The sequence below is a fragment of the Cicer arietinum genome, chromosome 4, assembly GCF_000331145.2.
Source record: "Cicer arietinum cultivar CDC Frontier isolate Library 1 chromosome 4, Cicar.CDCFrontier_v2.0, whole genome shotgun sequence".
In the NCBI taxonomy this organism is placed as follows: Eukaryota; Viridiplantae; Streptophyta; class Magnoliopsida; order Fabales; family Fabaceae; genus Cicer; species Cicer arietinum.
The window spans coordinates 54,032,884-54,059,275 of NC_021163.2; the positions used below are offsets into that span (position 1 = coordinate 54,032,884).

The 26,392-nt window shown below is 31.5% G+C and overlaps 1 protein-coding gene across 2 annotated transcripts; it reads right to left on the bottom strand.

The window, feature by feature from the left end:
• Positions 1–2,069: 2,069 nt before the first annotated feature.
• On the bottom strand, positions 2,070–8,518 carry LOC101506929 (RNA demethylase ALKBH10B-like). 2 transcript variants are annotated; one of them, XM_004513186.4, is made up of 8 exons: positions 7,719–8,518; positions 7,165–7,269; positions 6,759–6,856; positions 6,502–6,619; positions 4,237–4,359; positions 4,006–4,118; positions 3,743–3,897; positions 2,070–3,041 (listed from the first exon to the last, which is right to left on the bottom strand). In XM_004513186.4, the coding sequence occupies exons 1-8, from the start codon at positions 8,305–8,307 to the stop codon at positions 2,351–2,353; spliced, it is 1,992 nt and encodes a 663-aa protein (XP_004513243.1). In that variant the 5' UTR covers positions 8,308–8,518; the 3' UTR covers positions 2,070–2,350. The 2 variants fall into 2 exon arrangements, with proteins under 2 accessions (XP_004513243.1, XP_004513242.1); XM_004513185.4 differs by having other exon boundaries at positions 7,147–7,269.
• Positions 8,519–26,392: the final 17,874 nt, after the last annotated feature.

Here is a 26,392-nt window from a genome sequence, read left to right on the forward strand (position 1 = left end):
TAGCACTTATTAGGTGCAATCGCTAAAAAATAGAGATTTTTTTTTTCACAACTAAATTTAGACTATTTTTTTTTCACAACTAAATTTAGACTATTTTTTTTTTTGTAGTTAACACATTTTATATAGGTAGTTGATTGTAGAATTTAAATGTGACCTTTTTAAGAGTTTAATTACATGTAAATTTGAACATGAGTAAATTGTGATTAATCATGTCTCAATTGGTGGTTAATAAAATTAGATCAATTGTTAATGAGTGTCAACATACGGTATATTTATTAATAGATGTATCGTGTTAAAATTTATTAATCACCTACTAGGTGTGATTAATCATAAATTTGAGTGTGATTAATCATGATTTGTAGTGCTTAAATCTTTATGTTATTGAACACTTGAAAATCGTAGTAATTATGTTCATGTTAGTTGTTAATCACATTCATTATATGGTTAATGAGTTTCAAGACATGTTATATCCATTAAACGTACTTAAGCATATTTTGAAACATGATACTCAGTTATGTTGTTTTCGATTTTTATATTGTTTTTATGTTAAAATATGATAACTGAAAATAAATATATTATCTTCTATGTCTTGACATTTAACGCATTTGATTATTTTACACGTATTAAAAAAATGATAAACCAAAGAAAGAGAATGACGATTTTACTAATTTATTGTTATCACTAGGGGTGTTTAAAAAAAGCAAAAATTGAATCAAACTGCAGAACTGAAATGAACTAAACCGAATTGTTTTTGAATTGAACTGATTTATAAAAATTGAGAATCAAACTGTTTTCGAACTGATTTTAAAAAACTAGAACCAAACTGAACCGATTTTCAGTTCGAAAAAACTAAACCAAACAAATTTTTAGTTTGAAATAACTAGAATCGAATTTGTTTTTTTAGAAGTAATTAGGGATAATTATGTAAAATTTGTCTTATAGGAACAAAAAAACTAAGTTAAAACAAGTTCGATTCAACTCAGAATAATAAACTGGTTCATCAATTTATAAAACAGTTTGATTTGATTTTTTAAACTAAAAATCGGTTCGATTCGATTCAGTTTTTTCAAACTTAAAACCGATTTAGTTTAGTTTTCAAACAGTTCTAATTCAGAACTAAACTTTGTTCACCCCTAGTTATCACTTATTGGTGTATTTTCATTACAATATATGCAAAATAAAGAATAATAACTCAAGTATGATGTAAATTGTATTAATTATATGGTACAATTGAAATAAAATAATTTAAGTTTGTATTGAAAATTATAATGACAATTTTTATTTTTTTTTATAAATGTAACAATTATTTTGAAATAGAAACACCAACCAACATAGGTCAATGAACTAATCTATGCAAACTCATTTCAGATTTTTTTAAATAGACAATCAAGATTTAAAAAAAAAATATTTAGTTAGTAAAATGTCAAGTTAAAGGCTACTAAAAAAAGCTTTTTAGACCTATATACCATATAAGAACTTTAGTTAAAGAAGCTTGTGAAACCTTAACTTTTATGATATCTACGAATAATTTTATGCATGTACGTGATGTATAAAATATATGAGATGTATATTTACAAGTTTTAGATATACACCAGTATGCCTTATATGTTTTATATATATTTATATTTATTGAATATTTAAGAGAATGTTTGTTTTTTATGGTGAGAGTGCTTTGTATGTGACAAAACGTCTGATATCACATTAATAAATAAAATTGCCTCAATTTGAAATATTAAACTTATGTTTTCTAGTACGTGACACATGTCAACATTATAATTGTTTAGTGTGGGTGACACCGAAGTTTGACTACATTATTCTATATTATATATTTTATATTTCTATTTTAATGAAGTGCGAAAGGTAAGCTGCCATAATCATCCCTTCCTTAAGGTTGGTGTGCTTCTCATGTTACTTGAGTTAATAGTAGTCATAATATTACACAATCACTAAAGTTAATTGATTTTATAAAATTATTAATTTTAATTAAAAATAAGTTAAAAGTGAAGTAATTCAACACTAACAAACAATACTACAAAAAAAATAAAAATCAATAACAATATGCAAAAGAATTCAACCATGGAAAAGTCAAGATCTGAATTAAGAATGAGTTTTCTCTTGCTATAGAAGTTAATATATAATATAATATTAATAAGAGAACAAAAAGAAGGAATGGAGTAAACAAATAAAGGATTTTGAAGAGAACCAAAATGTTCTACATCCTTCCCTTGTTCTTTCCTTTGCATTATCATGTTATCTCCAATGTCGCCGCTCTTTACATTTGATTCAAACTCAAATTAAGTTCTTACTCTATCTCTTTCCTTTGATAAGCCTTCTTTCTCTCTCTAATCTCTCAATGGCTTGCAACAGTTTCTCCATTGCTTTCCCCGTCTTCCTCTATAGCTTTTTCAACTTCAGTTCCATCTGTATTTCCATTGCATTCTTGCTTTTCAATATTTCCAGACATTTTACCTTTTGGTGAAACACTGGTATTGCTATGATTAGATTTCCCATTTTCCTTTATCGACGAGGTTGGAGTTCCAACACCTAGGTTCACTTCAGTTGACGTACCTTGTAAGTGGTGAGATGAATTAGCTGAGCCAGGTGGAGGGAGGAAGACTCCCGTGCCGGGTACAAGGACTCGGGGAGGAGGATGCCTTGGAGGAGCCGTGGTCCATCCCGTAGAGCCAGACGGGACCGGCACAGGTGTAGAAAATTGCATGGGAGGTGCAACTGGAGCCGGCATAAACAATGGCTGCATGCTGTTAGGAGGTGCATGTAGGGAAGGAGCCGGCAATACCCCGGTTACTTGAACTGTGGAATAATGCTTGGGAGCTAACAGATTATGACTTATATGATTCGGAGATCTTGTCGGTGTGGCTGACCAGTGTGATGTTGCCGGAGCAGCAACACCCTGAGCATCAATTGGCAGTGACTTTTTCGGTTGAGACTTTGTGAAAGTAACAAGTATGCGTTGTTTGTGAATAGAAGGAATAGCATGTTTAGCAAAATCAGTCGATCTCCCTTGCATCGATAAAAGGGACCTGCAATTGCCAGAGTAATAACAACAGGCCATAAGAATCAGGTGTTGAGTTATTGAATGAAGGAAAAATAAGTAGCACTACACAGCATGAGCTATATGGCTTTAATAACTATATCAATAAATTTAACTCAACCATTAACCTCTATGAACATAATGGTATATAAAACTGTTTTAAGCTTATTAGGATACCTAGTATTGAGTAACAATTGAAAAACTACACGACAATGACAAATAGTGTCAGTCTCCCCCATATCATGCATCATTGCAACAAAAACCCTTTGAGAAACTGACAAAAAAATATACAATTGTATAAAAGCATGCCTTTCAAGTTACCAGAGCCAAATTATAAGCATAATAATATGGTAGAAAACAGATGTTATCACTAAGAAATACAAACAAGTCCTTTGAAAACATCTCCAATATGGTCTCCATCCAAAGAACTAAATTGTAAATACAAACATCAAAATAAAATTTATTTTGATAGGAAACAAACAACTAAAATTCATAGATGCTGCAACACAATGTCTCATGGTCAGGGAACATCAAGTGATGTAGTTAACAAAAACTTCAACTAATATAATTTTCAACTATAAAAAACGTACTTAGAAAATAACGCCTGAGATGATCTTAATCCTAATAATAATAATAACAGCAACAATATAAACACTAGCATGCAAAACAAATAAGGTTAGCAAATATTACCCAGGTACAAGAGAAAGCTTGATAGTGCCCCTATAATCCCCAGGGTGTTCTGAGACAATTGTTCTCCCGAAAGTCATGTCACACTCTGTCAGGAAAAGCATATAAACAGGCCTTCCAAACCAAGACGGCCAACTGTTTGGCATTGAGTGATCACCCTATGGACAATAGTAATACAGATACCAGATTACATTAGAAGATTTGATATTATACCATATTACCAATGTACTTTCCCCTTCCCAAAAAAAACACACACAAGGAGTTACCTCGTTATAGAAATCCACAATGCATGCATCGGGCTTCACATTCATCACTTGTGAAGCAGCCATTCGCTCAATGATATCTTCAAACAAGGAAGGAATAGATTCCATATTCTTATCTGTCAGATTCAATTAGTGAAATTTCATCATGGAAAGACAAATAATGTGGCTGCAAAGAGAAACATAACTAAACTATAAATATGTAGTAAGTGTGTGTGTGTGTGATAGAAAACCTGCCTTTGGTCGATGCTGTCACATTGTCCACATCTGGTGATGCATAAGCAATAGGAACACCCAACTGGATCATCTCCCTTCCACGCCCTCTCATGGGCCTTTTAGAAACCACATATGTTTGATTTCCTGTTCATACAAAATATTAGTAACTAGAAGTTATTAAAAAGAAAAAGTACTTTGTTTTTGAAAAGGCAATTCAGATGCAGGTTGTAATGTAAGTCCTTTATTTAAGTACACATTGCACAATGATATGACAACTTTTTTTTCATTTGAAAAATGAAAACTGACATTAAACCTGTAATATATCACATTTTGATTTTAAAATAAAAAATCTAGAAAGACTGAAATGGATGTAATGGTATGTGTAGTTTTTTTTTTTTTCAAAAATGGCTGTTTTATCCTATGGCCGACAGATTTTAACCTTAAAGCTATTTTGTGAAAATAAATACAACAACATAAACATTAACAAGTACTAGGAGTTAGCAATGGCTATCGAAGAGTAAAAACTTTGTTGGGTTATTAAAAGATAGATAAAAGCTTTTGCTTTATCAAACAATTTTCAACTTGTGTTCAGACTATGAGACTTTAGTTTATTTCTTCATGTTGTATAATATCAGCATTTGATCTCATTGTTTGCGTCCCGAATGTGCACCAAGGTTCACCAAGCCACCACCTCTGTGTCTCTATCTACTAAAGACCAATTCATGAAAAATATTTTATTTTCACTCATAAAATAGAATGAGGTGGACCATTTTTTAGAAACAATTGGAAAGGATACTTCATTATTTTTAAATTGACACTAATTTCCATTTTATAACAGTCCTAAGGGGATTTGAACTTTATTCCTTGAGGTTTCAAGATCAAACTCTTACTACTGAGTTACACTTGACACCTCAAGGATAAAATGAGGTGAAGCATTGACTTTTGATAAAGAAAAAAGAAAGTTAAATATGTTTTTGGTCCATAAATCAGAGAATCTTGATATTGGTCCTGGCGAACTTTTATCACTCAAATATCTAGAATTGCCACATTTAGTCTTTTTGACAATAGGCATTACAAGTTGAGGTGACTCTTGAAAATCCATGGAAACATCCTAGTTGACACTCATTGATGCAAATGTGATTAGTCAAATTGCCATCACAACTTATTTCCCTCACCTAACCCTCTATCCCTCCTCATACCCTAACCATTAAATTGTATTCATGTTCAATCGTATCCCCTTTCGTTGTTTCTCCTACATCAAATGACAATGTAGGACGTGACGATGGCACGTCGGGAGCATGTCGATGGCATATAAAGACTCTGTAGAAATTTAGTTGTATTTTTATTTAAAGAAAAGGTCCTTGGTACTTTCCAACAAGTGTTGATTGCAAACCAGAGCGTGTCAGTGTATCAGATCATATTGCGTATGACACAGGAGGAAATATAAAGTATTGGTGCCTCATAGACGATTAATTTCCATATTTCTTAATTATTATCATGATTTGTTTCCATATATGATTAGAATTAGTAGTTCTAGCATAAATAAGGGTAAAACTAAGGCTTTTGTATCATCATCAAACATATCAAACCAAAACAACAATTGAAATTCTGTTTTTTTTTCTTTTCCCCTTTATCTGAAACCCTATAACTTCAACAATGACTTTCTCTAGGATAAAACATAGAAGATAGTATTTAGTGCTTTTTTGTAAGAAAGGGTCCATTTGAGCTGATATCCTTCTCATTAAATATTTTTTCCTCCTGTTATTTCGTTGCACTAGGAAGATTTGTCATTCTTCTGTTCTGTAACCCTTATCTCTTGATAAAGACTTCTTTTAACCAAAGATTCAAAAAAGATTGTCATGGTTTTAATAAAGCATGCTCCTTTTGTGGCACCTTAACAAATAAAAGCGATATACTTAAAGTTTACTGCAAGAGTCAGAAAATGTATAGTGCAGTAAATATTTGACTTCAGCAAATGTCGAGCTCCCACTTCAAAGATGTTAGTTAGCATCAAAGGTAATTCCAAACAAATATTTTTTATAACTGCACAATTACTTTAACAAAAGACTAGAAAAGTAATACAATTATCCTATAATTATTCAGAGACAGCCAACATTAAAAATATGCACAGAGAGCCTATCAAGTGTTTGACCCACACATTGCATATCAATCAGCGAAAACTTATTAAAAAAGGAACAAGAAAAAAAAAATAAGAAAAAGAAAACAAGAAAAACGAAACAGCGACAGATTCTTACAACACGAAGACGCACGACACAGTGCACTTACCTTGCAATTGTCCTTTTCTTCCAGCAACCCTCAAATCATTAACCAATGAAACAAGTTTTGAAACTTCAGTACTATCAAATAAATCTTCATACAACTTCAGTCCTTCGACCGCATTAACCTAAAGATTAAAAACAGATGCACCATAAAATAGAATGTAAAAGATAGAAGAAAAATAACATTTACGAGAAGGTATTACACATAAAAAAAAATTACAAGAAGAAATGAAGAAAAGCAAAGTAATATTTAAAGGATCTTACCGTCTTCCCATCAAACATCTCATTGGCAGTAAAAGTTTTTCCTGTGAAAGAACCATTCTCGTTCTGATGTTGATTTTGAATAGAATGCGAATCATTTTCTGAAACTCATTTTACAAGAGTATCAATATGATAGAAAACAAATATCAAACCAATCTTCACACAAACTACCTGTATAAAGTGGGAGGTAAACAGCATAACTGTGGCAAACACAGGGAAGATGGGGGACAGAGTCTGAGCATTACTTACTGTTATAAATTTATAATATAAGATGATTTATATTCTAACATTTAGATTATTCCTAAAACTCATGTATGCATCTAGTAAAGTCTGGTGCCTTCTAGAATTCAATATATATCATCACTCAAATCATAGTCAACAGGAAGAAAACCTCCAGAATTTGATGCACCTTCTTCATTTACATCCTCAGCTTTATATTCTGCGCTGGACAGAGATCCTTGAGAATTCACAGGGCTCTTCAAAATGCCATCAGATTGATGATTTGTTGTAGTATCTGTTCAAGAACCAGTAGATGAAAAACTCAAGATGGCTTCAAGAAAAGAGAATGTATTTAAAAACTCAGAATCTCGGAAATACTACTAATTTTAATTTTAACAGGTCAAAAGTCTGAAGTCATGTAAATACGGATTCAGTATTCACAGTATTGTAGTAGCATGCACACCATATTGTCAATTGCAGATCATGGAAAATATCGGTTTGTTTAAATTCCTCTACATTGCATTGCTATAGCACCGGTATACTGATATTTGATAACACTTTGTACTAAAGAGTGTATTGCAAGAATATGGCTATTTGTTCAAATTTAGCCATCCAAGTATAAATTTATCATGGTTTCAATTAATCAATTACAATAGCAACTGCGTGACCCTAACATCAAGGTTTCACGGTCTCTTATAACTATCTTTATGATCACAACTGCAATTTAAAACCACAGACTTTTACCTTTCTTCTCCTCAGCAATGTCTGAACTCTTATCATCCTTAACTCCAACCTTGCCACCAGATTTAAGTTCCTCACTCTTATCAACTACTCGAGTCCCTTTTACCGTGGAATTCGCTTCATTCCGATGAAATTCAACACCAGAATTACAACCTTCCTTAACATTACCACCACCCTCAAACCTCTGCCATTGCCTAACCTTCTTAAACTCCCTAGCAACCGGCTTCACCACCCTCTGTTGCCTCCTCCACGCCACCTGTTGTAGCGCATACGCAACCTCAGAAACCGAATAGTATTGCTGCATAAGCAGCACTTGATTCCAATTACATCTCCTCTGTTGAATTGCACCAACAACAGGATCATACTCACCACCCTCACCAACAACACGCAAATGGTGACAAAGACAATCGATAATAGCGTTGGCAGCTGCAAATTCGCTTCTAAGCCAATTCATAAACCCATCCCTCTCATCAACAAACCATTGCTGCTGCTGTTGTTGTGGTGGTGGTCGGTACTGCATCTCACCGCCGGTAATAACTGCCGGAAAATGCTTAATTTCCGGCGTAACTGCATTTCCCATTGGCATTGCCATGAAAAGAAACAAATTGAGTAACTAAGAAATCACAATTTGAATACTAACACATACACAAAGAATAAATTGGAAGTGGAAAAATTGATGAGAAATTTTAGGGTTTTGAAGTGGTGGGGGAGATCTGAGAGTAAAATTTGATGAAAGAGGAAAGTGTGGATGGATGGTAGTTTGTTGAGTAATGAGAAGAAAGGAGTTTGGTGGAGAAGGAAGATCTAGGGTTAAGATTGTTTTATACGCTTTCTTTCTTTCTTTTTTATTTTGATTTATTTATTCATTATTATGATTTAGCAAGTGTTTGGATTAATTTTGAAGTTTAATTAAACTTTACTTTTGGTTAAAGGTGAGTTTTCTCTAACATGTTTTATATTTGGATACTTTTTTTCAATAACTACTACATTTAGACGTGGATTTACCATAAAGGTATACATTTTATTTATATAATAATAATAAATTATATACTAAAAAAATAATAAGGATTTTAAGCTCAAATTTGTGTGCTGCAAAAAAATTCAATAAAAAAGAATAAATTTATTGATCATGCACTATGGACGTCAATCTCAAACCGGATTCAGTGGTTTTTTAATTTTTTATCTTATTAAATTGTCTTTTTTATTATAACTGTTACAATTATTTAATAAAATGAGAAATCAATCTTTCCTATTAGCCGTTGTACGGTACAACTAGTTTATATGGACGCGACACTTTTTCTAAAAAAACTGAGATGTTTTCAATTTCATTGCCAAAACTACATAATTATTGTCTAATAATGAAATTTTAGGAAGTTATTGATGTGAAAATCGAACAACTATTTTGTAATTATAAAAAATTAAGACTACGTACTTGTAATTGATACATATAAAAAAGATATGATAAATATTTGTTAAATAATGAATATAAAAATTATGAGATAAATATTTGATTTTTATACATAAAAAAATATAAAATAAATATTTATTTTTAATAAATATAAAAGATAAGAAATAAATATTTATTGTTGATAAAAAAAATATATAAAATACATATTTATAACTGATATATAAAAAATAGATTCGATAAATATTTATCAATAATAAATATAAAAATTACAAAATAAATATTAAAAATAAATATTTATCATTAATAAATAGAAGTATTAGAAAAGCATTGTACAAATATTTCTTAATGACACAGACAAAATATTTTTTACTAATAAATTTTAAAAGATATTTATCACTAATATATAAAATAAAAAAGTTTATTTGAAAATTCAACATAACTCGTTTAAAATAAGAATGACGCGACATTCCTGCACTAACATGAATCTTGCTAATTCATTAATAAAACAACAAAATATGAATATAAGTCTTAGTGAATATCAAATTATTAATATTTCAGTCTTAAGTTTCATATCAAATTCTATTAATTATTTATATATATATATATATTTAGTTAGATTTATATTTTAAATTATATTTCTTAAATTATTTTTATATTTATATCTATATTTTATTATATTTCAATTTTATATTTTAAATTATATTTTATAAAGATAATTGAATAAATTATTGATTTTATTCTATTATGTTGATTTCTAACTCATCTTATATTCATATATAAACATTACATTTAGATAAAATAATTTATTCATATTTTATCTCTTACATGACCATCTCACATCTCACGGGCACTATAATTTATTTAAATATAAAAGTTTATTTTAGAATTTGTGTTTTCAACTCTTTAAAATTTTAAATGTTGTATTTTTCAATAAATTTATTTCAAATTAAAATAGACTATAAAGAGTAATAATGGATTTGAGTTAAAATAAAATGTAAAGAGTAATAATGAATTTGAATTAAAATAATAAGAATAGAAATAAAATAAAAAATGATAAGTTATACGTTCTTTTTATCATGGAAGTGTGATAAATTACACCATAATTAACTCACACAAATGTGAGATCTTGAGACAAGACGCTAAACCTAATAATATCGACATTTGACAGTTGAACTAGGGCATGATAAACTATACGTCACAAACTCAAATCTTACTTGGAATAACATATCAAAAAATATCTATTACCAAACTCGTAAGATCTTTATGAGATTTCATATTATGAAAATGTTCAATGATTTATTCACTGTCTACACTATCAAATAAGTCATTCTCTATATGTGTAACTAAAAAATCATGCAATCTCTCATCCTTTATACGATTGTGCATTCCATTATTCACACAATTCATGGCATATAAACATCTTTAAATAGTCGTGGGTTCCACATGCAAAATCAAAACTAACTTTAGAAATAAATATATCATTGAACGCACAATATAGAAGATTTTATGGGAACTTAAAATAAATTAATACTATTATTAAAATGATTTCATTTTTTTTAGGGCAAAAGCTCCCATTATCTATTTAAAGTGGATTTTGCTATTAAGTGTGTTGCTTAGGACATTCTCTAAACCTTCCCTCCAGACATTCTATGTAGACTTCCTATGAAACTTTCCTCTGGACATTGTACGTAGACTCTCTCTAAACCTTCACTCTAGACATTCTATGTAGACTCCTTCTGAGCATTATATGTAGACTTTTACTTAATCTTCCTCTAATCGAGTCTTTCCTCTAATTGGACTTCCTTTGATTAAGTCTTTCTATTGATTTGACTTCCTCTTATCAAGGTTTGCATCTAACTTGATTTCCTCTGATCCAATCCTTCTTTTAACTTGACTTCTTTAGATCTAGTTTTTCCTCTGACTTGATTTCCTCTAATCGAGTTTTTCCTCTAACTTGAGTTCCCTTTGAGTGTAATTTCCCTCTGATTGGAACTCCTTATGAATGGGGTGTCCCCCAAAATGTAATCTCTTTCTGACTCTAACTCATCTTTGATACTTGACATGGGACTAACTTTTGTGTACTGTTTCTGAATTACTTATGTTAAAGCTAATTTATTAATTGTAATTGATGTGATAATGAGGTATGTATAATATACATAAGGTCATAACATTCATTGTTTTAAAATGCTATAGTGAGACATTGAGGATTGTTTCAGAAATGAAACATAAGTAAAGGAAGAAAAACTAGGACGTTGATTGAGGTCGTGGCCAAGACCTACCTTATTAAGAGGTTTTGAACTATCTTGGTGGCCCATGTTGAGATAACTGAGGATGCCTTTTCCATACTCTAAGAAAAAGGAAGGAAAAATTAAGGATGGTTTTTCTTAAACAAAATTGCATAACCATGTCATGCTTAAAATTGCATCTAAGGAAAATTATTTGAATTGTCCTTCCTCTATTTTTATAGAACTCACTGAGATTATTATCTCACCCCTTATTTTTATTTATTATAGAAGATAAGATGACTTGAGGCTGGGATTCGGGCTCATATGATAAAGCTTTGTAGTTATATTTTGTTTAAGTTTTAATGTATTTTTTGTATTGGTACATTATATGATGTTTTGTAGCCTATTTATTAGTTAATCACAATGACATTTCAATGATTGTACTTTGTGAGAATTTACACGATTGCCTCTAGAATGTTAGAATGTATGAATTATTACCATTTTCTAGATACATGGAGATGATTATTATCTTTTGGTATTAGAGCTTGGTTGAACCAATTATACTATGGGTAGTGGGTTAAGTTTGGGATGTTTCTTCATTTAACTATATGTTCTAAGTATCATTTCACCAAATATTAAGTCTGGTCAACTTTTAGTTTTTTGTGTATGGTATGTAGAAAAACTTGGAAGACGTGGAAGGTCAAGACGTAATGCTCCTCCAAAGGATAATGTTCCTCCTCCACCACCACCTGCTACTGAGCCATCAAAACGTAAATTGGAAGTTATTCAACTACAAGCAATGGCTACAACTAACTTGATTCAACACCTAGCATAACCTGGGGGTTGGAATCAAGCAGCGAACAAAACCTTTTATGATTTTCTTAAGCTGCAGCCTTTGGTATTTAAGAGAGCCATGACCCAACTTAGGCTTAAGTTTAGCTTGAAGAGGTAAAAAAAAATGCTTTTTGAGGTAGTACAATGTTCAAAGGAACAAAAGGTAACACTTGATGCTCACCTATTGAAGGGTGATACATAGCATTGGTGGAACATATCAAAGGCTCATTTGCTAACTCTGGGAACACCATTGGATTAGGAGCACTTTGAGTCAAATTTATTAAATAAATATTATCCAAAGAGTGCTAGAAGGCAGAAGGAATTATAGTTTGTCCACCTATAACATGGAGACATGTCAGTGGATGAGTATGTGGCAAAGTTCGAAGAATTGACAAGATTTTCATCACATGCTCAATACACATCAGATGAAGAGGGGGAGATTAACCAATTCGAATGGGGTTTTAGGCCAGAAATCAGAGGCAACACATGATATTTGGAAATCACAAATTACTTCACCTTTGTGCAAAAGAGTTACACTGTTGAGGAAAATATGAAGATGGTGCAAGAGGATAAGCATGCCAAGTGGAAACAACGAATTCCAACAAAGTCAATCAACAATTGAAGGTGAAGACCTTACTAGGAAAAGGGAAACAGGTTCAGACTTCAACTCTCCCCGTGCAAGAAAGTGCTCAAAGTGTGGAAGATAACATATAAGAGAATGTTTGGAGGGAAAAACATGTTTGATATTTTTGCAAGCAACCAAGACATGTTCTCTCTCCTTGTCCAATATGCCAGAGGAAAGATGAAGCCAACCTAAGTAAACCAATCTTAAGGAAGATCTGTTCCGTTGATGGTAAGAAAACTATGGATAACAATCTGATTATTGGTACGTATTTTATAACTCAAGAACCCTTGATTATTCTATTTGATACAAGTGCATCTCCATTCTTTCATGTCCTCTGATTGTGTCTACTACAGCTAATAACCATATTGAAACCTCTCTTACATGTCTTCAATGTCCCATTAGCCTTTTGATATGATAATTCTAGTAGATTTAGTTTGTATACCCTTTAAAGGCCTAGACATTCCCATAGGGATCGATTGGATGTCAATTTTTTTTGTAACTTTGGTTTGTCATAGTAAAGAGGTCATAATCCATTCTAACATTCCTGAGCTAGAGGAACCAAGACTTTCTTCCTTGTGCAATGCTTCTCAACTCTTCCAATTTTTTGCCAATGGGGTCAAGGTATATTATTACTACTTTCCTCAAGTTCTGGGTTAGAAATAGATATCTCCAATATCCCAGTAATAAGTGAATTTAAGATGTTTTTCTAGAGGATATAACATCATTTCCTCCAAATAGAGAGATAAAAAATTCCGTAGACCTAATTCCTAGAGCAAGACCCATATCCATTGCTCCTTATAAGATCTCACCTCTAAAGCTGAGTGAACTTAAGAACTAATTAGAAGTTCATTAGGCCTAGTGTATCACCCTAGGGGGCATGTTTTATAGTATTTAACAATATCTTTTAGAGCATCATCTTAGAAAGTTTTGCAAAAGAGAAATAATCATACTCTCATCACAAATCACTAAACCTATATCTTCCAAGTTCTTATAAACTTGGAAATAGTTATAATTCCAAAAGAAAAATAGTGTAAGCTTGGCGTGGCTGAAAAACAAACATAGGAAAAAAAATATCTCTTTTAGAGGACAAGTCATTTTAAACTATAGTGAAACTCACAAGTTTGTGAAGAACTGGATGTAATCCATTTTGGGTAAACCAATATAAATTAAGTGTGTCATCTTTACTTGCTTTAAGTTTTTCTATTTCTTATATTCATCCTCATTTAAATTGCAATTCATCCTCTCACAAATGATACTTTTTTAAGGATAGAAATTTTAAAACCACAATATCTCTATTCATCCCCCCTTCTAATGATATTTAGTTACTTCACCCCAATACCAATCAAATCAGAAATAAATAAAAAAATAAAGGCAAATACTCTTTCAACCCTTATAATTTTTGGCCTTTGATTGAATAACAAGATCTAATAGTGAAAAATGAGATTAATGAATTTATCGGAGGCCTCAACACAATAGTATTTTTAACACATTTTTGAGTAAACATTAATAGAAGACGAGCAACCACAAAAAACATCCACCTTAGACTTGGTCCAACAAAATATACAACCAATTACATGTGAGCTACTCAAACCTAAAGTTCCTTGAGGTCTATGTCAATTTTGTCACAAGTTTGTACAACTATACAATGATGATGAAAATTGCTTATCTTCCAAAACTTTGCAATTTCTACATCTCTATATTATGCATTTTATTAAACAATGTTAATATTGACATATCTCACATATCAAATGATTTTATATCAACTTAAAAATTTATAGACACCTTAAAAGTATCGATAATTACACATATTTTTGTTGCTAAATCTCCCAATAGTCCTCAACACAAAATGTTTCAATTCAACTTCATTTTGGTTCTTAGTCAATGTTATTCATCAGATAAGTGCAATAGTCTCAATAAATTAAGATTTTGGTCATTTTTTTTCTTTGCTCGGCTTATCCAACTAAATTTTTGTTCTTAGCTAATATTGTTCATTTAATAAGAGCAAAAGTATCAATGTATAAAGCTTTTGGTCATTTTGATATTCGCTCGACTTATTCGACTCTATTTTGGTTCTTAGCCAATTTAGTTCATCAGATAAGCGCAATTGTCTCAATGAAATAAGATGTTGGTCATCGTTCGACTTATTCTCCTCCATTTTGGTTCAATATCAATGTTGTTCATCCAATAAGTGAAATAGTCTCAATGAATTAAGATTTTGGCCATTTTAGTCATCGTTCGACTTATGCTACTTTATTTTGGTTATTAGCAAATGTAGTTCATCCAATAAGTGCAATAGTCTGAATAGATTATGATTTTGGTCATTTTGGTCTTCGTTCGGCTTATTCTACTCTATTTTGGTTCTTAGCCAATGTAGTTCATCCAATAAGTGTCACAGTCTCGATGGATTAAGATTTTGGTTATTTTGGTCTTTGCTTAGTTTTTTATATTCCATTTTGGTTCAATGTCAATGTTATTCATCTAATAAGTACAATAGTCTCAATGAATTAAGAATTTGGTCATTTTGATATTCACTCGGTTTATTCAACTCCATTTTGTTTCTTAGCTAATGTTGTTCATCTAATTTTAGCAAATGTAGTTCATCAGATAAGTGTTAAAGTATCAATGGATTAAGATTTTGGTTATTTTGGTCTTATTTCGGCCTATTTTACTTTTTGGTAGTTAGTCAATGTAGTTTATCCAATAAGTGCAAAAGTATAATGGATTAATATTTTAGTCATTTTACTCTTCGCTCGTCTTATTCTACTCCATTTTGTTCATCCAATAAGTGCACTAGTCTAAATGAATTAAGATTTTGGTCATGTTGGTATTTGCTCAGCTTAGTCTACTCCTTGTTGGTTCTTAGCTAATGTATTTCATCCAATAAGTGCGATAGTCTCAATAAATTAAGATTTTGGTCATTTTGCTATTTGTTTTGCTTATTATACTTCATTTTGGTTCATAGCCTATGTAGTTCATTCAATAAGTGCAATTGTCTTAATGGATTAAGATTTTGGTCATTTTGGTGTTTCTTCTTCTTCTTATTCTATTCCATTTTTGTTCACAACCTATATAGTTCATATAATAAATGCAATAGTCTCAACAAATTAAGATTTTGACCATTTAGGTCTTTGTTCGACTTATTTTACTCCAATTTTGCAACTGCTATCATGGTTCACGAATTTTCTTTTAGTGTTTTCGATGACGACATTTGGATGTGGGACTTCCAATATGAAAACCTAGATTTTCATAAGTTTACTCATAAAACAACAAGAAGTGATTGTTTGACACTATCTGAGATGGAGAAGAAAATTTTGAAGAAACTTTTAGAAAGTGGGAGCAAGATTAGTTTAACTACAGATATGTGAAAGTCTAGCCATCAAGTAGTTTAATATAGGTTATCACATGATATTTCATTGATGTAGGATGGAATCTTCAAAAAAGAGTTTTGAGTTTTGTAAAAGTGTCTCCTCCAAGGCGCGATATTGATGTGGATGATGCTATATATTTATGTTTGAAAACTTGGGGGATTGAAGATAAAGTTTTTTCAGTATCTGTTGATAATGCTTCTTACAATGATTCATGTTTAAGATGTCTCAAAGATAATTTATGTTTAAGTAGTAAGTTAATGCTTGGTGGCTCTTTGCTTCATGTTCGATGTTGTGCACACATATTAAATTTGTTAGCGCAAGACGACCTTAGAAAATTAAGGATACCATTTTCAATATTCATGAAAATATCAAATATCTTAACCACAACGATGCAAAACTAAGTACATTTTGTGATGTGGGTGAGCAGAAGCACTTGAAAGAAAGGAAACTCATCATTGATTGTCCAACAAGATGGAATTCAACATTTAGTATGTTGTCAACAACTTTGAAATTTAAGATTTCCTTTGCAGCCTACAAAGAAAGAGAGTCTGATTATGACCATGCTCTTTCACTTGAAGAATGGAACAAAGTTGAGAAAGTTTGTAAGTTGGTAGAAGTATTTAATTGTGCAACTCATGTGATCTCAGGTAGTTTATCAATTGTTTATTTTTGTACTTTATTAGCTAACTTTATGATTCTGTAAAGTGTTTAATATCACTACTATTTTAAATGTAGGTAGTGAGTATTTGACTGCAAAATTTGTATTTAGTAGAAGTTTGGAAGGTTAAACAAATACTTGATAAGACTATTGCAGACGAAGATCTCTTTATGAAAGAAATGATAGGTCTGATGAAAATAAAGTTTGACAAATACTGGGGGGGAGTGTAATATGTTGATGACTATTGTCAGTGTTTTGGATCCTATGTGCAAATTTCATATGGTGCATATATGTTTTCCCTTAATTTATAAATCTAAAGAAGTTGTTGATGAGAATATAAAGAAGGTCATGAATATGTAGCTTTACGTTTGGAAAAGTATTTGTCTCCAGTTGTTAATTTGGATAGTAATAATTTATCATCCTCTCAAGAGAATGCATCAATCGTCACTGAATTTGATGAAATTATGAGTATTTTGCGTGAAAATGAAATAGTGCCTCCAATAAAATCAAAATTACAAGATTATCTTGATGAAGGTACTTTCGTTCCTAACACTAAATCTTTTAGTGCTTTGGACTGGTGGAGGAACAACAACATGAAATATAAGATCTTATTTAAGATGGTTGTTGATGTACTAGCTATTCCAATCTCAACTATGATATATGAGTCCACATTTAGTGTTGGAGGAAGAGTTATTGATGAATTTCGCTCTAAATTAAACAAAAAAATCTGTTGAAGCTCTCATTTATGGCGGGGATTGGTTCCGTCAAAGTATAATGTGAAGAAAAAAAATCAAAGGTTAATAATTTTTATTTGATATGATTAAAAAAATTAAGTAGTATTTATTCTTTTTTTTTAGAATTTGTTCATTTATTAATTTAGTATTTTTTTATCCCAATATCTATCATATATGTATTTTTTCTTCTGATTTTGAAAGTTGATAAACAAGAGATACAAATCACCTTGAAGATTTGATATCATTTTTTCCCCCTTTCTTGGGCTCTGGATGTGTTTTGCAAGCTGATATGTGTACATTGTACAAGGAGTTGTTCAAACTTCGTTCTATAGAATGACAATGTCTTTTGTTTATTGTTAATTATGTGGTTCATTTTGTTTTATTTGTAATTTTTTTAAGGACTTTTTGTCCTTTGCTAATTATGGATTCATTTTGTTTCTTTGTTTTTTTGGAAGGTTGTTGCAAACTTGTTAGTTATAATTTTATTAGATTTGGTAATAATTTTATAAGTTTTCCTTATATTTATTATTTTATTAGTTTTTCTTATATATAAAGGTCTAGTTTAGCCTATTTAAAAAAAATGTAAATTATACTATTTAAATATTTTAATGTGAAACAGGGTTTTAAATAGGCTTTCATACCAAACCAGACTTTTATAAAAGGTCAAACTAGACCAAAAAAAAACCCTATGATAGGTCATATGACAGACTCGTGTCTAATCGTAGGCTAGACTCAAGACTTTCAAGGTTTAACCTATTCACACCCTTACTAGTGCCTGACGTCCGAAATTCGACTGAAACACAATGATAAATTTAAAAGAAGAATGCTAGTAGGGTGTCCTAATCCATGATTTCTTCTGGACTTTCTAAGTAATTTAAAGAGCGATATGACAACCTCGACTTAAAACATGATTTTTTTTACTAGCTACTGGTTGGCGTCCGAAATCCAACTGAAACACGGTGATAAATTGAAAAGAAGAATATCAGTAGTGTCCCCTGATAACTCTTCATCATATGCATATTTTTCATTGATTTTAGTTTTATTTATCTTTAACCATTAGTTGATTTAAGGAGTTATTTGATATATTTTGTTGATTTTAGTTCTTTGATTTAATAAAATGTTTATGTTCTTATTTCTTTGGTTAAGTAGAGATTTTTCGTAGTTTTGCATTGTTACTTTGTTTTAGTGCAGTGCTGAATTTTGGTGAGAAATCAACATGACCTATGTGAAGTATTTCAGCCATATCTGGAGTTGTAGATGTTCAATTGGAGTCAAACCAAGTGAAAATCAACACTAACATCCATAGCTACAACTTTCATGAAGACACCAGAATCCAATTCATACACAAAAGAGGAGAAATATGCAGAAAATGTCAAACATAAGAAGTTGTACGTCTGAAGCACAAGAACTGTGCCTGAGGCGCATTTCCATCCTTTTGAATATGCCGAGGCGCGCCAGAAGTGCAAATTCCGCGTCTGGGACGCGTGGCACGCGGCTGAATGTTTAAAAACGCGTTTTTTTTTTACTCTTTAGGGATATTTTTGACTATTGGGAAGTTGGGAGACTTGTGCCCTAGTAGAGAAACTCAAAGACGACCTTTCTAACACCATTGGAGCAGTTTTATCAAGAAACATTCATGAATAACTAAACCCTATTTGTTATGGATGATTGTAACAAGATGAAATCCTTATTTTTTTTGATTTAATTTCTATTTATATGAATGAGTTTATTGAGTTAGTGCTTAATGCTTTTTATTGCTTGATCAACATTAAAATGTTCTATGATTTGTATTTTGAAACGGGAGTAAACTTTACGAATGCTTGAGATGAGAAATTCATGAATTTAAAGTCTAGGGATAGATGCAGGTCATGAAACCAATTAAATTAGTTGCAAAGACAATAGTTTAACAAGAGAATTCATGTACGGTAACACTTAATTCTAATCTTAAATCCACTAAGGAATTTGGGGTTACTTTGGAATTAAAGGTTCTATCATCAAGACATTAAAGAGAATTGAGTAATAATTCGAAAAATGAATTCAGTAACTAGAATCACATTAGATACCAAGGTTGGATTCGAAGTGAAACTCATCTGTGACGTTTTTCTTATTATAAATGATCAATATTATTATTATTGTTAATTTTAAATATTATTTCAATCAATTTGGGAACTTTTTGTTCAATTTTAGTAGTTAAATATAATTCGATAGTAAAACACAATCATTGAGTTCGACACTCGGTATTACCGTTTTAATTATTACTTGCAACGATTCAGTACACTTGTTGAAACGCTATCATGTTTTTGGTGTCGTTACCGGGGATTGCCATCTAACTATTGAGTTATAATTTAGCTACGTAATTGAAATTTTTTGCTTTGCAATCAAATGTGTTTTTATTTTATTATTTATTTTGAAAAAAAAAAACTATTTTTTTTTTATTTTCTATTTTTATTTGTTGAGCTTGCTAATGTCGTGTGCTAGTGGTTCGTCTCTTCTTTGTTTGAGATAACTATTCGCTTTAGAGCATGAAAGATTGTAATGATGATATTCTATTACAATTATATGAAGAGTTTGATAATTGTCTTATATCTGGTATATGTCGCATAATTGAGGGACAAATCTTGATAGATACATTTTTTAAAATTTAACCCTCAGATTGGGCCTCTTAGGGGTGACTTTTGCGGAGGAATACATAGGAATGAAATTTGTCCTGATTACTATGTATCATCACTAGAATATGAAGATCTATTGGTCATAGAAGCAGATGACGACGAGTGTTATATTAAAAAGATCAATTGCGAACAAATTCTACCTCCTAAAATTATATCCAAAGAATCAGATAACACGAACTTTCACATCAAGGATGTTTGGGTTGAATTCATGAAGAATAACATGGTTTCAATTGAAAGATTTGAAAGTCAATGTGAGAGGCATCAATAGTTGATGATAGTTGAGGCGTCAAGTTAATGACTTTAAATAAGCGCTTCGTGGGAGGCAACCCATAGGTAGAGGTAACTTTTATTTTTGGAATCTTATTTTTGTTATTTGAATTTATTTCTTTTTAATTGTGTGTAAATGTGCACTATGATGAAAAATTGTTAACAACTTGAAGCTAATCTTAAACTATCTGTTTCAGATTTTGAAATTTAAACTCTATTTATTTGCTGATAGCATTGCTCAATTCGATGAGTTTCACTAATGCATGCATTGTTGATTACTCCTTGGTTGTCGAAGTCTCACTTGCCATTTAAAAATATATATATAAATAACTTTTGTAGTGTCATGTTTGGAATTTTTTTGATAGTTCATGCTTTCTCTTATTATCTTAGATGTGAGCTTTTGGGCCTAAACACTTTAACTTTTTGTTGTGTAATTATCCTGACATGTGTTATGCCTTCAGAACTTCCACTAATTCTGACTTGCATCACTTGTAATTTATGCATACACTAAGACAATTTTGTTTGGTCGTTTGAGCCTTTCTAACTACCCTATGAAAGTTTTATCATTTGCTATCTCCTTTGAGTCTTGCCCTTTTATTTCGGTTACTAGCCACATTACAAGCCAAAAATCTAACTTTAATTAAATCACGTTACTTGGAGTTAGGTAGAAAAAAAAATGGTCTTGATAAAGTTCTAAGTTTGGGGTTACTCATGAGATAGCAACCTTTTAAGCTTGGGGTGATGAAAAAAAAATTCAATATATATATAGTTTTATTACATTGATAAATAACATCTTCTTAGTTCTTTTGTCAATAGTTTAGAATGTCCACCATAAAATGTGGAGGGAAAAAAAAGAATAAAAGAGGAAGAATAATTTGAAAATGTATGTCTAACTCCAAGTAGTAAAGTCTAATATCTCAAAATATCATACCCTTACCTAATCCCCACTACAACCTGAAAGTCCTCCAAAAGTGTATTTGTTTGTTGCATTGTGATTGCTAACAAGAATATTTTCAAGCCTATGGTAGCGTGATGCATGTTCTAGGATTTGAGTGATAAATTCATAACCCTTTCTAAACACTTGAGACAAATTTTGGCGAGATTATGTGAAGAGAGAGTTGAACTTGATGAATGAATGCTAAAGTGTATAAATTGTGTTGTTTTTTGTAAGCAACCATAGAGTATGATGAATATTTTGTAGTGGTTGGAACTTTGAGAATTGAGTTTGATTTGATTTTAGAAATTGAGTTTAAGTTTGCTCTTAACTGTACCAAATCTGAAATTAATTGTTGCTTGGGGACAAGCAATAGATTAAGTTTGGGGTTGCCCAATCCTTGATTTTTTTTGGACGTTCTGGGCAAATTCTGGAGTAGTGTGACAAACTTGACCGAAAACCTATTTTTTTTACTAGCTAGTGCCTGACATCCAAAATCTCACCTGAAAAACACTGATAAATTGAAAAGAAGAATGTTATTAGGGTCTCCTGATGTTTGATTTCTTCTAGACTTTTTGAGCGATTTTTTGAATAATTTGACAAACTTAATTGAAAACTGATTTTTTTTACTAGCTACTTGTTGGCGTATGAAATCCAACCTGAAACACAGTGGTAAATTTAAAAGAAGAATGATAATAGGGTCACATAATCCTTGATTTCTTCTGGACTTTCTAAGCGATTTCCGGAGCGATCTGACAAACTCGACTTAAAACCTGATTACTTTGACTAGGTAGTGGATGGCGTCTGTTATCCGACCCGAAACACAATGATAAACTTTAAAGACGAATGTTAGTAAGGTCTCTTGAATCTTAATTTCTTATATAATTTCTAACCGAGCTTCGTGAGCGATTTGATAAACTTGACTAAACAGCTGATTTTGTTAACTAGTTAGTGGTTGACTTATGAAATCCGACTCGTAACGTAGTGATAAATTTAAAAGAAAAATGTTTGTAGGGTCTTTTGACCTTTGGTTTCTTTTGGAATTTATGAACGATTTTCGAAGCAATCTGACAAACTCGACTTAAAATTTGATTTTTTTTACTAGCTAATGGTTGGCGCCCAAAATCCGACCCGAAATAGTGATAAATTTAAAAGAAAAATGTTAGTAGGATCTCATAATCCTTGATTTATTTAGGACTATCAGAATATCAGAAAATATCTTATAAGATCTTTTTTATTATATTAGAGTATCTTGAGTTATTTCTTGAGATCAATTTATAATCATAGAGATATCTTAGAATATCTCTCATTATTAGTATGATTTATTCTTGATTTAGGATTGAGTCTATGTTTCTCTATAAATAGAGATTAGTATTGAGTCTTTTGTAATCAAGTTAGCATAAAGCTATTATCAATAATATCCAAACCCTTTATTATTTTCTCTTCTCCTTTTCTCTAAAATCCCACAACTTCAACATGGTATCTAGAGCCTATTTCGATCCTCCTTGGACGATTCCGCTTCTATTCCACTGACGAATTCCCAACAGTTAGGGAATATAATCATAGTTTCTCTTTTCTAACATTCTGACACGTTTCACTCGTTTTCTATTAAATTCACTACTGCCACCGCTGTCACTATTACTGGAAAATTTTCCTGCGAACAGTGACGTCATCTCCAGATCAGGTCATGCCCGAAAGCGCGTCGTCAAAAGTTGTCACACGCGCTCTCACACGCTACTAATCTTTCATGCGAGTAGATTTGTCACCGTCGTCTGCTGCTGCCTATCATCCCTGCTTCCCCGTCTGCTACTACAGCCGCCGCCATCTGCTGCTGCCTGTCGTCGCTGCTGGAAAAGTTTTTCGACACAACCACTTCCATTGTGTGCAGAATCTCCCAATCTACATAACCCAGATGTTTTTTAGGTCAAAAGTTGCTCCACGCACGCTCATGTGCCTCCAAGATCCGTTGTGTTCATCTCATGTGCCACCACCAACAGCCTCGAGCTTAGGCGCATCTGTCTGCCTTCCTGCATAATATTTCAGGCGTCTAGATTGAGTTTTCCTTCCTGATTCCAGATCTTTTTTAAGTTTTTTCTTTCAAGCCACATGCATACAGCTTGACAATTTGTCCCAGATACACTGGCCTCATCTATGTCCCAAATGTAATGACCTTGTCTTTCTCTCCCTGAAGCTTCCAAATGCAGTTTTTTAGAAGGACGAACCTTGCTTTGTTCAACTGCTTGCCATGAATTTCTCTCATGCTGATGATCATTCCGGCTATCTGGCTATGCTGTATTTATAGCAATTCTCTCCGACTTCACATTGCATCTCTGAGTGTCCTTTCCATCTTTTTTTATTATTTTACAGAGCAAAACATTGTTTCCTTGTAACAAGCTAAGCTTAGTAAGCTTTAGCTTGAGAAGGAGTGTTAGAATATTAGAAAATAAGATCTTTTATATTATATTAAAGTATCTTGAGTTATTTCTTAGGATCAATTTATAATCATATAGATATCTTAGAATATCTCTCATTATTATTATGATTTATTTCTGATTTATGATTGAATCTATGTTTCTCTATAAATAGAGATCAATATTGAATCTTTTGTAAGCAAGTTAGCATAAAGTTATTATCAATAGTATTCAAACCCTCATTATTTTATCTTCTCTTTTTTTCTAAAATCTCACAACTTCCACAAGGACATTTGGGCGAATTCCCGAATGATCTAACAAAATCGATCGAAAATTGATTTTTTTTGTGTGTAGCTATTTGCTTGTGTCTGAATTTCGACTCGAAACACTGATAAATTTAAAAGAAGAATGTTATTAGTGTCTTTCGACTTTTTATTTTTGCTGGATTTTTTGAACAATTCCTGGAGCGATCTGACAAACTCTACTTAAAACCTTATTTGTTTGACTAGTTAGTGGTTGGCGTCCAAAATTCGACCTGAAACACAATGATAAATTTAAAAGAAGAATGTAAGTAAGGTCACTTGATTGTTGTTTTTTCTGGACTCTTTGAGCGATTTCAGAAGCGATTTGTGAAACTCGACTTAAAACTTGGTTTTTTTTACTAACTAATGGATGGCGTCTGAAATCCGACCTGAATCACAACGGTAAAATTTAAAGAAGAATGTTAGTAAGGTGTCCTGAATTTCTAAGCGATTTTGGGGCAATCTAACAAACTAGACTAAATATCTGATTTCTCTGACTACTTAGTGGTTGGCGTCTAAAATCTGCAATGAAACAAAGTAATATATTTAAAAGAAGAATATTAATAGAATCTCCTTATAGTTGATTTGTTCAAAATTTTCTTGGTGAATTCTAGAACGATCTCTCAAAATCAACCGATAACCGATTTTTCTTACTAGCTAGTGGATGGCGTCTGAATTCTAACGTGAAACACAATGACATTTGAAAGAAGAATATTAGTAGGGTCCCCTGATCCTTGATTTCTTCTAGACTTTATGTGTGATTTCCTGAGTGGTCTTACATACTCGAATAAAAACATGATTTTTTTACTAGCTAGTGGTTCGCGTTCGAAATTTGACCCAAAGCACAATGATAGATTTAAAAGAAAAATGTTAGTAGGTTTCATGACCCTTGATTTCTTGTGTACTATTGAGGCGATTTCTAGAGCAATCTGACAAACTCGACTAAGACTTGTTTTTTTTTTACTAGCTAGTGGTTGGCGTTTGAATTCCTACCAAAAACACAATGATAAATTTAAAAGAAGAATGTCATTAGGGTCTCTTGATCCTTAATTTCTTCTAGACTATCTTAGTGTTTTCTGGGGTAATTTAACAAACTGGATCAGAAATTGATTGTTTTTATTAACTAATGGATGGCACCTGAAATCCGATCCAAAATACAATGATAATTTTAAAAGACAAATGTTAGTAGGGTCTCTTAATCCTTGATTTCTTAGAATTTTTTAGCAGTTTTCGAAGCGATCTAACAAACTCGACATTTAATTTCATTTTTTTTTACTAGCTAGTGGCTGGTGTCTGAATTCCAACTCGAGTAATAAATTTAAAGAAAAATGTTTGTAAGGTCTCTAGAATCTTAATGTCTTATGGAATTTATGAGCTATTTTCGGAGCCATATTACAAACTCGACTAAGAACCTAATTTTTTTTACTAGTTAGTGGCTGGTTTCCGAAATCCAACCTAAAACTAATAAATTTAAAAAAAAAAATGTTACTAGGATCTCTTGACCCTTGATTTTGTCCAAATTTCTTGAGCTATTTGACAAACTCAACTAAAAACTAGATTTGTTTTACTAGCTCATGGTTTGCACTCGAATTAGTGATAAATTTAAAAGAATAACGTTAATAGAGTCTTATGATCCTAAATTTAAAAGAATAACGTTAGTACGGTCTTATGATCCTAAATTTAAAAGAATGTTATTAGGATCTCGTAACCCTTGTGGACTTTTTGAGTGACTTTCAAAGCGATCTGACAAACTCGAATTAAAACCTGATTTTTTTTACTAGTATGTATATTGGTGTCTGAATTCCAACCCCAAAAATAATGATAAATTTAAAAGAAGAATGTTAGTAGGTTCTCTTGAATCTTGATTTCTTCCAAAATTTCTAAGCAATTTCTAGAGTGCGATATGACAAAGTCAACTTAAAACATGATTTCTTTTTTCTAGCTAATGGTTGGCATCCAAAATATGACAGAAACATAGTGATAAATTAAAAGATAAATGTCAGTAGGTTCTCCTGATATTTGATTTCTTCTAGACTTTCTGAGCAATATCTGAAGAGATCTAACAAACTTGACTAAAAATTGATTTTATTTACTAGCTAATGGGTGACGTCTTTAATCCGATCTGAAACACAATGAAAAATTATTTAAAAGAAGAATGTTATTAGGGTCTCGTGATCCTTGATTTCTCCTGATCTCCACTATCCTCGTTGAACTAAACACAAGTTTTTGAAATTCATCTTGA

Coding starts and splice junctions, on each gene's coding strand:
- LOC101506929 (XM_004513185.4), bottom strand. CDS start 8,307: ATGGCAATGCCAATGGGAAATGCAGTTACGCCGGAAATTAAGCATTTT. Junction 6,620..6,758: donor AGATGTTTGATGGGAAGACG/GTAAGATCCTTT, acceptor TTTAATCTTTAG/GTTAATGCGGTCGAAGGACT. Junction 4,360..6,501: donor AAGAAAAGGACAATTGCAAG/GTAAGTGCACTG, acceptor TTGTATGAACAG/GAAATCAAACATATGTGGTT.